Consider the following 14,389-nt stretch of genomic DNA (forward strand, 5'->3'; position numbering starts at 1 on the left):
AACCAGGCATATGGAAGGAGTGCTCAGGTCTTACCAGCGCCGTGTGACAGCAGTACCCAGTGATCAAACGCGAGAGTCACATATATGCCGTCTTTGACTATACCAGAGGTAAGACCTGGTAATGTTGCGGACTGCATGTATAAGCAAACGTAGCGGTAAGCATAAAGTGACTGTAAGAAAAAGGAAAAACATACAGTGGTTTACTTCAGGCTCCTGGTGATTCCAAACTTCCATCTATGGATGATGGAGACCACTGCTCATTGGGACCTTCAATGCTGCACTTTTTTTCTGTACCCTTTCCCAGATCTGTGCCTCGATGCAATCCTTTCTCGGAGGTCTACAGACAATTCTTTGGACTTTATTGCTTGGTTTGTACTCTGACATGCACTGTTAACTGTGGGACCTTATATAGACAGGTGTGTGCCTTTCCAAATCATGTCCAACCAACTGAATTTACCACAGGTGGACTCCAATCAAGTTTCAGAAATATCTCAAGGATAATCAGTGGAAACAGGATGCTCCTGAGCTCAATTTTGAGTGTCATAGCAAAGGCTGCAAATACTTATGTACATGTGTGTTTTTTTTTTTCTTTCATTTTGGAATAGGGCTGTAACATAACAAAATGGGGGGAAAGTAAAGCAATGTTAATACTTTCTAGCTGCACTGTATCATGGCACAGATCTGGGGAAGGGTACAGAGAAATTGAAGGTCCCTATGAGCACAGTGGACTCCATTTGTAAATGATGAAGGCCACTGGAACCACCAGGACTCTTCCTAGAGCGGGTGCCTGGTCAAACTGAGTGATTGGGGGAGAAGAGCCTTAGCCAGGAAGTTGGCCAATAACCGGATGGTCACTCTGACAGCTCCAGAATTTCTCTGGAGCGAGGAGAACCTTCCAGAAGAACAAGCAGCTCCACAAATCGGGCCTGTATAGTAGAGTGGCCAGACAGAAGCCACTCCTTAGTAAAAGAAACATGACATCCCACCTGGAGTTTGCCAAAAGGAACATGAATGACTCTGACCATAAACAAAATTCTCTGGTCTGATAAAAACAAAGATTGAACTCTTTGGCCTGAATGGCAATCATCATGTCTAGAGGAAACTAGGCACTGCTCATTACCTGGCCAATACAATTCCTAAAGTTAAGCAGGGTGGTGGCAGCATCATGCTGTGTGGATTTTTTTCAGCAGCAGGTACTGGGAGTCTATGCAAGATGGAGGAAAAGATAAATGCAGCAATGTACTGAGAAATCCTGAAAACCGTCTCCAGAGCGCTCTGGACCTCAGACTGGGGCAAAGGTTCATCTTCCAACAGGACAAGGTCCATCCAATCACACAGCCAAGATAACAAGACTGGCTACGGGACAACTCTGTGAATGTCCTTAAGTGGTCCAGCCAGAGCCCAGACTTGAACCCAATTGAACATCTCTAGAAAGATCTGAAAATTACTGGAATTAGAGAGGTCCTGCAAAGAAGAATGAGAGAAACTGCACAAAAAAAGGTGTGCCAAGCTTGTAGCATCATACTCAAAATTACTTGAGGCTGTAATTGTTGCCAAAGGTGCTCCGACATAGTATTGAGCAAAGGCTGTGAATACTTATGTACATGGAATTTTTTATAAATTTGAAAAGGTTTCAAACTTCTTTCACATTGTCATTATGATGGGGTATTGTTTGTAGGATTTTGGAAAAAAAAAAACTGAATTTAATCCATTTTGGAATAAGGCTGTAACATAAAATGTGGAAAAAGTGAAGCGCTGTGAATACTTTCCAGATGCACTGTACACAAACGAATAACTAGTGCATGGGTCAGCGCTCACTGACAGGAGATGGGGTTAAGATAATGAAGTAGTCCATGCTGGGCTGGAGAGCAATAAAAATGGGGTGACCAGATAGACGGATCCACACAATCACCGGCAGCTCCTCAACAGGGTATAAGATTCCCTCAAAAGCAAACAAGACAGCAGAAAGAGTTTCGAAGTTTGGTGCCATTCCACGAGTGTGTGGAATTTTAAAGCGTGACATTCTATTTACTTGGCGTAACATCTTTCACCTTATACAAAAAAAGTGGGATAACTTTAGTGGTTTATTTTTTCTTGTTTTTCAAATCATGAAACAGTTTTTCCCCCCATAAAATAGCCGTGCAAATATCATGCGACATAGAAAGTTGCAACGACCGTAATTTTTTTCCCTAGGTCTCTGCTAAAATGTTTGGGGGTTCTCATTAATTTTCTATCAAAAAAAGATTTTTACATGTAGGAGTGGAGTGCCAGAATTGGCCCGGATGGCAAGTAGGTGACGGGGTTGAATTGAGATCACATATTTTTTAACGATTGATTGTCCAGCTCTACTGCATAGTAAACCAACACATTGTGTAGTAATGCCGCGTACACACGACCGTTTTTCATGATGTGAAAAATAAAATTTTTAAAATTGGTCATTAAAAACGATTGTGTGTAGGCTCCAGAGTATTTTTCTTGACGTGAAAAATGGGCATTAAAAATTTAGAACACGTTGTGAAAAAACGGTCCTGTGTGGGCTTTAACGACTGGAAAAAACACACATGCTGCAAGTTATGAGACGGGAGCACTCATTCTGGTAAAACTAGCGTTTGTAATGGAGATAGCACATTTGTCACGCTGTAAAACTGAAAAGCGCGAATTGTCTCTCACCAAACTTTTACTAACACAAAAGCAGCCCAAAGGGTGGCGCCATCTGAATGGTACTTCCCCTTTATAGTGCCGTTATATGTCACCACTGTTTGCTCGAGCATTTTTTTTTTTTTTTTCACTTTCGTGTGTATGCAAGGCAGGCTTGAAAAGAATCACGTCGAGAAAAACATAGTTTTTTCTAAGGACAGACATTAAAAACGGTCGTGTGTACGCGGCATAAGATTGGGCCACTTTAATGTGGGACTATGTGCCATATATAATTTTTTATGTAAATTGTTTAAATTTCATTTAACAAATGAAGGATTAACGCCTGTAATGTATGACAGAATGGCAATACATTTTAATATTTTATTTAACAATAACATTCTTTGAAATATAAAAAATGTAATCTTTCTTTAGGTGGTTTTCTCGATGTGTTCTACAGGATCAAAAACAAGAGATTGTTGATTTACTCAAAGTCTGCATGCAAGGTAAATGCACCACTTTGGACGTATGCAAATGTGATGTACATATTATGACGCAGATGGCAAAAAGCACAAAATGATATTAACCACTTAAGGACCACCTCCTACACATATACGTCGGCAGAATGGCACGGCTGGGCACATGTACGTGCTGTACTAGTACCCAGCCGTGGGTCACGGGCGCGCTCCCACGACCCAGTCCGAAGCTCCAGGACCAGCGGACCCGATCGCCGCTGGAGACCCGCGATCGGTCCCCCGGAGCTGAAGAACGGGGAGAGCCGTGTGTAAACACTGCTTCCCCGTTCTTCACTGTGGCGGCTGCATCGATCGTGTCATCCCTTTTATAGGGGGACACAATCGATTACGTCACACCTACAGCCACACCCCCCTACAGTTGTAAACACACTTCAGGGAACACTTAACCCCATCAGCGCCCCCTTTTGGTTAACTCCCAAACTGCAACTGTCATTTTCACAATAAACAATGCATTTTTTGCTGTAAAAAATGACAATGGTCCCAAAAATGTGTCCAAAGTGTCCGCCATCATGTCGCAGCCACGAAAAAAATCGCTGATCGCCGCCATTAGTAGAAAAAAAAATGCAATAAAACTATCCCCTATTTTGTAAACGCTATAAATTTTGCGCAAACCAACCGATAAACGATTATTGCGATTGTTTTTTACCAAAAATAGGTAGAAGAATGCATATCGGCCTATACTGAGTAAAAAAAAAAAAATTTGATATATTTTTGGGGGATATTTATTATAGTAAAAAATATTGCATTTTTTTCAAAATTGTCGCTCTATTTTTGTTTATAGCGCTAAAAATAAAAAACGCAGAGGTGATCAAATACCACCAAAAGAAAGCTCTATTTGTGGGGAAAAAAGGACGCCAATTTTGTTTGGGAGCCACTTCGCAAAAAGGGGCAATGTCCTTTAGCTGCATTTTGGTCCGGGTCTTAAGTGGTTAAAGTGGAATTAAACCATCTCAAGCATTGACTATTTTTAATCCTTGCATTAGTAAATAGATAAATGCAGTGATGACGAACCTTTGGCACGCACAGCTATCTCTGTGGGCACGCGAGGGTTCAGGTTTGTGGTGGGGAGAGCGCGACAAGGTACAGGAAAATATCTGGATGAGTAAGTGGGCGGCCCTGCAGCCTGCGCACGGAAGGCTACAGTAACAGGCCTGAGAGCATGCGAGGGAGAGAAGCAAGCAGTGGTAAGGTGCAGGAAACAATCTGGATGAGTGAGTGGGCGACCTCTGTGTGGAAGGCTACATGCCAGAGAGCATCAAGTTTGGAGACGGGTACTAGGGACAATTATACATTGACTACTTGCAGACAGACTGGGGCAGGAAGGCAGAGCAGGGACTGCAGAATAGGACAGAACTATAGGTCTCTCTCTCCTCTCAGCCCCCTCTTTTTCAGTCCCTGCTCTGGGTCCCCCTCTCTGTCCCCTTCCCTCTTTCTCTTACCCCTCTCTGCCCCCCCCATCTCACACCCCTTTCTCTTTCCCTCCTCACTCTTCTCTCTTCCCCCCTCTCTCAGACCTCCTTTCTTTCCGTCCCCTTCCTGCTCTTTCCCTCCTCTCTCTCAGCCCCCCTCCATCTCTCAGTTCCCCTCTCTCAGCATCTTTTCTCTCTCTGTCCCCCATCTCTCACACCACCCCCCTCTTTCTCTCAACCCCCCCCCCCCCCCCCCCTTCTGCACTTTTCAACACAAAACCAACCTATTTATTTCAGTTTGGGCACTCACAAAAATTTGCCATCACTGGTATTTTGTATCTACTTGCTTTAAACTTTTTTTTCTCTTATCGTCCATGGATAGACACAGCCTTCTCAAGTCTTGACAAGTGGGTTATGTTCCTGTTCACAGGAGAGGACTAGGCAGAACATGTTAGATATTAAATACATGTTACTTTAACAGAGTTGAATAGCCCCGCTCAGGGAGCGGTCCCTCCGGACATAACCCTCCTCCCTGCAGCATGCAGCCTCGTTTTTTTTCTGCCTAACAAAGGAGGACGTATGGCTCCCTTTGGGCCCAGCGCCCAGAGGAAATTTTTTGATTTTATTTATTTGAGAATCTTCTATTGAGTGACAGGCTGGATATATAGATCCTTGTAGTCTTCTCAGTCCGGCCAGCGAGCATGAGCACACCATTGCTAAGGGCTGGGTCTGCCACGACATACCCCATGACTCCTGGGGTAGTCGTGGGCTTTTTGCTCCAGGGTCCACATTTGACTGGGCTGTGGTGTTGTTTCATCCACAGTGGACCAGGCTGACGGCTACTCCAATGCGGTTGTATGCCCGTCAGGAATGCGCTAGCGGGTCCTCGCATGGGCGGGTAAGTGCAGGGCTGTCCTAATGAGAGGGCACACCTGGGCACTGCCCAGGGGCCCCAGCTGCATGGGGGGCCCCTGCACTTTGTCCAAAGCAGCTGGTCCTTGAGCCCACGCTGCCTCGAAACTGGGGGCCCCATGATGGCACCGAGAGTGATGGATACACAGGGGAGGCAGGCTGGCAGCGGTGCACCGTACAGAATAATACCTATTATTTCACAGCTGCCAGGGAAGGGCAGGGCCGGAGAGCCAGTGATGGGGGATATCTGGGGTGTAGAGGGGTCAGAGTACTAAAAGAATATCTGGGTTATAGAAGGGTCAGAGTGCTGGGGGGGGGGATTTCTGGGATGTAGAGGGGTCAGAGTTCTGGGGGGTGTAAAGGGGTCAGCCTCCTACCTACTTGATGTCTGTTTACCTGCACTGTCTCCATTGTAGGGGCACCAGAGCATTACTTTGCCCAGGGACCCATGATGCCATTAAGATGGCACTGGGTAAGTACAGTCCTTCCTGCCTCGCGGGTCGGTATTTCTGGCCATTCATGGGGTTTGGGGGTCCTCCTATCCTCCCTTTCCCTGCTCTCTGTCATATTTCCCTCTGCTGCTCCCGGGGTGGACCTGTGGGGGGGGGGCTCCTTTTCCCACCAGGGGACTGTAGGGTGTCTGGGCCCATATTTTTCTGTGGGAGTGTGCTTTGCCTCAGGGAGGCGCCCCATTAGGCCTTCTCATCCACTGTTACATTGGAAATTCCCATTGGCAGCCATTTTGTTGTGGTCACGCTATGTGGCATAGCTTGCTATTGCGGTCGGCCATTTTACTGTGGCCGTACCCTGTTTTCTGGTTTTGGCCTCTAGTACTGGCTTCTACATGGCGCGCAGCACATATCTCCTCACGGCTTTTTCCTCACAGCACACGCTGTGTAAAGAGGGCGGGCAGCGGCGCTGAACAGTCTCTTGCTGGGTTGGTGAGTCCCCTGGGTAACCCCCCCCCCGGTCAGCGCAGCAAGGAGAGCGGACTTTTTTTCAGATCTTGAATAGGTCCCTGAGAGCTGTCTGTATTATGGAGTCAGTATCTGGTTCTTCTTCCCCAAACATGGCAGCTGGTGCTCCTGCACCTGCGGTTTCCATGGACACTTTGCAAGACAGGAACAACAATTGTCTCTGGACAGCCGCACTCAAATTGTAGCCTTTATTAAGCACTACAAGTCACAGCAAAAATTAAATGAAAATAAAACCTGGCTGCTGACGCATTTCACACTGGAACTAGTGCTTTATCATAGCGCTATAGCTATTAGCTATGACTGGAAGTCGGCAGTCATGGAATTATTTGTTGCCAGGGTGGAAGCAGCGTTAGGGGATAAAAAAGCGCCCCCCCCCCCCCCCCCCCCCCCCGCCATCTCCTGGGGAATGCTCTGACTCAGACACTGGTCTGGCTGCGGCACAGGACCCCGGTTCTGTGTTGTCTAAGGATGTGGACCAGGACCTTCCTTGTGAGGAAGACTCCTCACTTGGGTAAGTACAGGACAGGGTACTTGTTAGTCCGCTTATCAGTGCTGTAAGGGACTCCCTTAAGCTGGATAGTGCAGCTGAGGCATCCACGGAGGGCTCAGTCTTTTTTGGGTTCCACAAGTCGGACCGTTTTATGAAGGTTTTTCCTTCTCTTTTTTGACAAGTTCATTGATAAGGAATGGGAAAAGCCGCAGAAGTCCTTTGTAGTTCCTTAGCGCCTGGCGATCCGTTACCCCTTTGAGGACTGCCTTTTGAAAAAATGGACTTCTTCTCCGGTAGTTGACCCCAAGGTTGCCCGGATAAATAAGGTGACCACTCTTCCTATCGACGGGACCCCTGCCTTCAAGGACCATGCTGACAGGAGGTCCGAGGCGCAGACCCGCTCCATGTTTACCATGCTGGGGTCTGCATTGTGGCTGCAACCTTGGTGTCTCAGACACTCACTCAATGGGCAAAAGTTTTGAACCAGACTGTGGAGGAGCATCAGCTCCCTCCCGAATTTATTACACTGGCTGACCAGTTGGTCCAGGGCCTTATATATGTCTGTGATGCTATGCTGGATGCATCTCCCTTGATATCCAGAACTTTTGTGTCCGCGGTGGTTTTGCGCCACCTGATTTGGCTGAAATGCTGGTCTGCTGAAGAAGCATCCAAGAAAGCCCTGGCAGATTTACCCTTCAATGGTGGGAGGCTTTTTGGTACTTCGCTGGGTGACATTATCAAGGATGTCACTGGGGGAAAGAGCATTCTCCTCCCTTAGTCCACCAAGGGGAAGGAGCCGTGCCGTAAGCCGGGTCCTTTGTTTTCCACTCAGAAGTGGTATTTTCGTCAGTCAGTAAACATTCCCAGGCCAACAAAGGCTCAGCTGGAGGACAGAAATGTCCCTGGGTGCGTAAGCCGAACAAACCGGCATCCAAACCCGTCACTGCATGAAGTCTTGCCCCCGCTTGACTTATGGGTGGGGGGATGAATTTGCAGGTTCGCAGCTCGGGTTGAAACCTCCCTGCTCTCCGACCAGTGGGTCTGCGAGGTGGTCTCTTTGGGGTACAAGATAGAGTTTCTTTCCTACCCACCAAACAGATTATTTCTCTCCTTCCGGCTATTAGGGGCAGGGCAGGACTTGCTAAGTTGCGGGGTAATCTTACCCGTTCCGCAGGACGATAGGTTTCAGGGTTTTTATTCAAATCTGTTTGTGGTCACGAAGAAGGAGGGGGTCCTTCCAATCTTGGACCTCAAAGCCCTAAATGCCCTTGTGAGAGTAAGGAAGTTCCGCATGGAATCCATTCGCTCGTGGTGGCTGCGCTCTATCCAGGGGACATTCTGGCGTCCTTGGACATCAAGGACGCATACTTGAAAGTCACCAGAGGTTTCTGCGCTTTGCGATAGGGGAGTACCACTATGAGTTTGCGGCCCTTCCTTTTGGACTAGCGTCAGCACCAAGTGTTTTCACCAAGGTGCTTGCAACGATCCTAGCTTTGCTGAGACAGCGAGGCATTGCCATCGTGGGCTACTTAGACGATCGGCGCCGGGAAGTGATGTCAGTGTGCGGTCGCCGAATGCGTTCCAGCACCATTAAGGGACAGATTTCAGTCCTGGCTGTGTTCTTTCAGCTGCCTTTGGCGGCCCATTCTCTGGTGGGTATCTTTATGCAGGGGGTTCGTCATATACTTCCCCCTCTTAAACCACCTCTTCCCCCTTGGGATTTGAATCTGGTGCTCTCGGTTCTTCAGAAACCTCCCTTTGAAGACATCAGAGAGATTCCTCTCTTGACACTATCTCATAAGGTGGCCTTTTTGGTGGCCATTTCTTCTGTCAGATGGGTTTCTGAGTTGGCGGTCTTGTCTTGCAAGTCGCCATACTTGGTCCTCCATAAGAATAAGGCAGTGTTGTGCCCGCAACCTTCCTTCCGAAGGTTGTTTCAGCCTTTCACCTGAATGAGGACATCCTTATGTCCTCGGCCGGCGTATCCTAGGGAGGTTGGGCTTCATACTTTTAACGTGGTACGCGCTTTGCGGGTGTACCTGTCTGCTACGGCTCCGTTTCGGAGATCTGACTCACTTTTTGTGTCGGGTGTCTGGTCCACAAAGAGGCCTGGCGGTCTCGTCAGCCACCATTTCTCGGTGGATCAGGCAGACTGTCATACAGGCCTGTGCTCTTAAGGGGCGGGTGCCCCCCTTTCCGATCACGGCACATTCGACCAGGGCAATTGGTGCTTCCTGGGCTTTCCGACATCAAGCGTCTGTCTCACAGGTGTGCAAGGCGGCGACTTGGTCATCCATTCACACTTTTTCCAAATTTTACAAGGTTGATGTGAGTGCATCTTCTGATGCTTCCTTCGGCCGAAAGGTTTTGCAGGCAGCTGTTTAAAGGAGGACCTGTCCGTCCATAAACGAAAGAGAAAATATAATTTTTGTACTCACCATAAAATCCTTTTCTCTGAAGTTCGTGGACGTACACACAACCCATCCCTCTTTTTTATGTTTGTACTGCTTTTTGTTACATGTTTTTAACTGTTTACCATGTCTGCCTAGTCCTCTCCTCATAGACGGCATATAAACCTTACTGTCAAGAATAAAAGCGCTGTGTCCATCCATGAACTTCAGAGAAAAGGATTTTACAGTGAGTACAAAAATCCTATTTCATTTCTGTTTAGGCCGATAAGTATTCTACATATTTTTGGTAAAAAAGAAAAACACAATTGCGCAAAAGTTATAGCGTCTACAAAATAGGGGATAGTTTTATGGCATTTTTATAAAAAAAAGAATTTAGTACTAATGGCGGTGATCAGCGATTTTTATCGTGACTGCGACATTATGGGGGACACTTGACACTATTTTGGGACCATTTATACAGCGCTAAAGTGCTCTAAAAATGCACTGATTACTGTGTAAATGACACTGGCAGGGAAGGGGTTAAGTGTGTCCTATGGAGTGATTCTAACTGTGGGGGGGGCTGGGCTACAAGTGACACGACAGTGATCACTGTCCTGTCACAGTCACTAGGGAAATGCCTTGTTTACTTAGGCATCTCCCCGTTTTGCAGCTCTGTGACACGATCGCAGGACACCGGCGGTCATAGAGTCTGCGGTCACGTGGCACGCGCCCACACAGCAGGAAATTCAAAGCAACCTACAGGTACGTTGCTTTTCCCAGCCGTGCCATTCTGCCAACGTATATTGTCGTTGGACAGTCGGCAAGTAGTTAAAGTAATGCAGTTACATATCACAATCAATGCCCTGGTCATGAAGGGGGGAAATCTTCCAGAGATCAAGTGGTTAAAATTAATATATGGGCACAGGTTCCTACTGCTCTGTTTATACTAATGCTTTTTGTGCTGCTTGCTATAGACTTAAACTTAATGGGCCAGATTCAGAAAGAGATACGACGGCGTATCTCCTGATACACCGTCGTATCTCTGAGTTCCGACGGTCGTATCTATGCGCCTGATTCATAGAATCAGGTTACACATAGATATCCCTAAGATCCAACAGGTGTAAGTGACTTACACCGTCGGATCTTAGGGCCAGATTCAGGTACAATAGCGCCGTTTACGTTACACCGCCGCAAGTTTTCAGTTTTAGTGCCCGATCCACAAATCACTTACCTGGAAACTTGCGGCGGTGTATCGTAAATACGTCCGGCGCAAGGCGGTCCAAATCGAATGGGCGGGTAACATTTAAATTAGGGCGCTCCCTCGCCGGACCTACTGCGCATGCTCCGTTTCGTAACTCCCGCCGTGCTTTGCGCGAAGTGACGTCATTTTTTCTAACGCCAACGCGCGTAGCGTACTTCCGTATTCCCGGACGTGTTACGCAAACGACGTGAAATTTAAAATTTCGACGCGGGAACGACGGCCATACTTTAGACAGCAATACGTTTGCTGACTAAAGTTAAGGCACCCAAAACGACGACTAACTTTGCGACGGAAAACTAGACGAGCGGCGACGTAGCGAACGCGAAAAACCGTTGTGGATCACCGTAACTCCTAATTTGCATACCCGACGCTGGTTTACGACGCAGACTCCCCCCAGCGGCGGCCGCGGTACTGCATCCTAAGATCCGACAGTGTAAAACAATTACACCTGTCTGATCTTAGGGATATCTATGCGTAACTGATTCTATGAATTAGTCGCATAGATACTCTGAGAGATACAACGGAGTATCTGAGATACTCCGTCGTATCTCCTTTGTGAATCTGGGCCCCAGGCTGCAAACTCACGCTGGGCACTAGGTGGCGCTTCCGTTTGTTTACGTGAGGAATATGCAAATGAGGAGTTACGCCGATTCAGAAACAAACGACCGCCCGGTGCTTTTTTTTTACGTCGTTTGCGTATGGCTTTTTCTGGCGTATAGTTACCCCTGCTATATGAGGGGTAGCCAATGTTAAGTATGGCCGTCGTTCCCACGCCAAGTTTTGAAATTTTACGTCGTTTGCGTAAGTCGTTCGCGAATACGGCTGGACGTAATTTACGTTCACGTCGAAAGCAATGATGTCCTTGCGACGTCATTTAGAGCAATGCACACTGGGAGATTTTACGGACGGCTAATGCGCCGTTCAAGTAAAACGTAAAAAATGCGGGGGCAAGGGAAATTTCAATAAAACACGCCCCCTACATATCCATTTGAATTACGCTGCCTTACGTCGCAACACATACGCTACGCCGCTCTAACTAAGGGCGCAAGTTCTTTCTGAATAAAGAACTCGCGCCCAAAGTTAGAGCGGCGTAACGTATCTCAGATACGTTACGCCGGGCGGACAGATACGCCTATGTATCTGAATCCAGCCCACTGGATTTGGGAGTAGTTATTCTAAAGGCTGGTTTAGGTATTTTCTTTTTGAGCTCCAGTCCCCTCTCCAGCTCTTGCTCCACTCCTCTTACTTTCTGCTTTCACACGAGTCCATGAGAGCAGTGGGAGCTATAAGCTCCTGCTTCTGTCAGGCAAGCTCATGTGAGCAGGGGACATGGCACACCGGGACAGTGTGTTCCTTTGGACTCGCACAGCCCAGATTGGGATTGTGCATGCATGGGCACCTCCTTATTACCCAGCTTGCTGAGGAGGCGTGAGTATGATGGGGGACTGCCAAAGTGGAGGTAAGGGACCACTCTGTTTTTTTATTTTATCAAGAAATACACAGCCTTTAATATCACTGTGAGATTAAAGCTTTTAAGGCAAAACTAAGCCCAACGATTTAACCATTAAAAAAATAGTTATATTTGAATCACGTGTTGGATATGTAACAGTCACAGTTGTGCTTTTAACTTATAAGACATCAAATGTCTGGTGTCATAACTTATCACATGTTTAGCATCATGGCAGTTGAAGATCAAACGGAGGACAAGATGGCAGCTTCCTTGGCTGAAAACAATTAAATGTTTTAGTTCTGCTTTAAGTATTTCCAAAGTCATTTTTTGTATTTTTTTTTTTTTTTACAGCTGCCTTAAAAGCCTGGTATTCTTGCAATAAAACTCTACCTTCCCGAATCATGATCTACAGAGATGGAGTTGGAGATGGGCAACTTAACACATTGGTGAACTATGAAATTGCCCAGCTTGTTGATTGCATAAAAACTACAGGAACAGACTACAGGTAATACTCACAAATACAAAATACAGTTGTGTGTACAGTATATTGTAGAATTTGCAATTTTAATATTTTTATTTTTTTTATGACATTTTACCTAATGTTAACTTGCAGGAGAAATAAAGAAAACAAACTCAAAATAATTTGTCAGTGATTAGTAATGAGCTTTCTCTTTGAGGACATGACAACCTCCTGTTAGAGCCACCTGGGATCCGACTTGAAGTCGTGTGGTTGAGAAAATCAATGGAAGTGAATTGAGCCGTCTTAATACACACTACTGCAGTCGCTCCGACTTCAGAAAAGGTTCCTGTACCACTTCAATCTGACTTCTAGGCAACTTGTACCCATTGATTTCAATGGAAGTTGCCTCAGGAGTCTGATCAATGTCTTAACTGAAGCAACAATACAGGAAGATAACATACATTTCTCAGGCAAACCCCTTCCTCCCACAGAGCCGATTGTTGTTTGATTGGCCACTGAAAAGCCTCCTGTCCTGAAGGCAACTTGAAGTTGCCTTGTAAGTTGCCTGATTATTCATACTCAAGTCGTGTCCAAGTTGCCTCCCAAAGTCTTGCTGGAAGTCGTGTTGCCCCTGTGTGAACCGGCTCTTACATTCCCTAGTTAAAGAATGCCATGATGTACTGTTTATGCTCCCACAGCATGAGCCTGGGTGCGCATTCCAAAGTGGTGGTGTATTGAGCTGTAGCAGTTCTACATGTCTCACACTTCTTTGAATCACTGCTAGAGTGACAAGATGTGTTATTGAACTCCAAAAAGGAAAAAAAGTTGTACTGTGTGTATGTAAATATCTGAACTGAATGGACAGCTATTCAAATCTTTTGGCAGATATAATTTTCATATATGTATTGCATTTTTGTGGTTAGCTGTTTGTCTGGAATTTTACTTTAAAATAAGCTTACTATGCAAGAATCTTGTTTACAGCCTGGCTCCCATTAATATCCTATATCCACTGTGGCCAACAATTTAAGTAGTCGTAAACCTCTGACATGAAAAATTAACAAAGCATATTCTTCTATAGTCAGTAGTTGTCTCCATCAAAAGGCAATGAGTATGATTCCTGTCTGTAGTTTGGTTCTTCTACTATTTGCATGAGGTTTTTCTGACAGGCTGTGCTTACTTCAAGGGATCAGTGGGAAGCTCCAGAACACTGCATGTGATTTGACAGCCTCAGCTGTGCATGTTTCCCTATGGGATTGAGTAGAGGGTGGTGTGTCCTTTCCCTTCTCTTTTTTCTCTGAGCTGCTTTTTGCTGGAGTCCTGGGATTGACATATTTTGCTCTGCTGTTGTAAAGACTTAAACCTTTCTTTCTTTCTAGGAACTTTTTCCTTCACTTTATTTTTTATAAACTCTTCTTTGCATGATTGCTGAAAGTTTGACGCTTTCTGGCACCTTCTTTCTTAGACTTGCTTTAACCACTTAAGGACCGAGCCTGTTTTTCAGACTCTGTGTTTACAAGTTAAAAACAATTTTTGTTTGCTAGAAAACTACTAAGAACCCCAAACATTATACATTTTTCTCTTCCGTTCATGGGCGGACACAGCAGCATTGACCCTAGGGTTGTGTACCTTCGCTCTAGGAGAGACTAGGCAGAAAAAAACAGCACTTTAAGTGTTAAAACACTTCTCTCAGTACAGCACCTCCCAGGGGGTGTGCCCCTGGGTACATCCCACTCTCTGGAAGCATCCAGCCTCAGTTTTAATCTGCCTAGCGTCAGGAGAGCTTGGCCTTTTCTGGAGTCCATGTGCTCTGGAGATTTTTTTGTGATTTTTTTCGCCTTTATTTGTTTTTTGTTCCTGCATTTTTGGATCC

At 46.1% G+C, this 14,389-nt stretch overlaps 1 protein-coding gene across 1 annotated transcript in view; it reads left to right on the plus strand.

Annotated features, from left to right (window-relative positions):
* Positions 1 to 14,389, plus strand: part of PIWIL1 (piwi like RNA-mediated gene silencing 1) — a 465,014-nt gene that overhangs the window by 395,962 nt on the left and 54,663 nt on the right. The window contains exons 17-18 of the mRNA XM_040347413.1: positions 3,070 to 3,140; positions 12,411 to 12,564. Of these exons, the coding sequence (XP_040203347.1) occupies positions 3,070 to 3,140; positions 12,411 to 12,564 (225 nt within the window). The remainder of the gene's footprint in view (positions 1 to 3,069; positions 3,141 to 12,410; positions 12,565 to 14,389) is intronic.

Source organism: Rana temporaria, chromosome 1, assembly GCF_905171775.1.
Source record: "Rana temporaria chromosome 1, aRanTem1.1, whole genome shotgun sequence".
Lineage (NCBI taxonomy): Eukaryota > Metazoa > Chordata > Amphibia > Anura > Ranidae > Rana > Rana temporaria.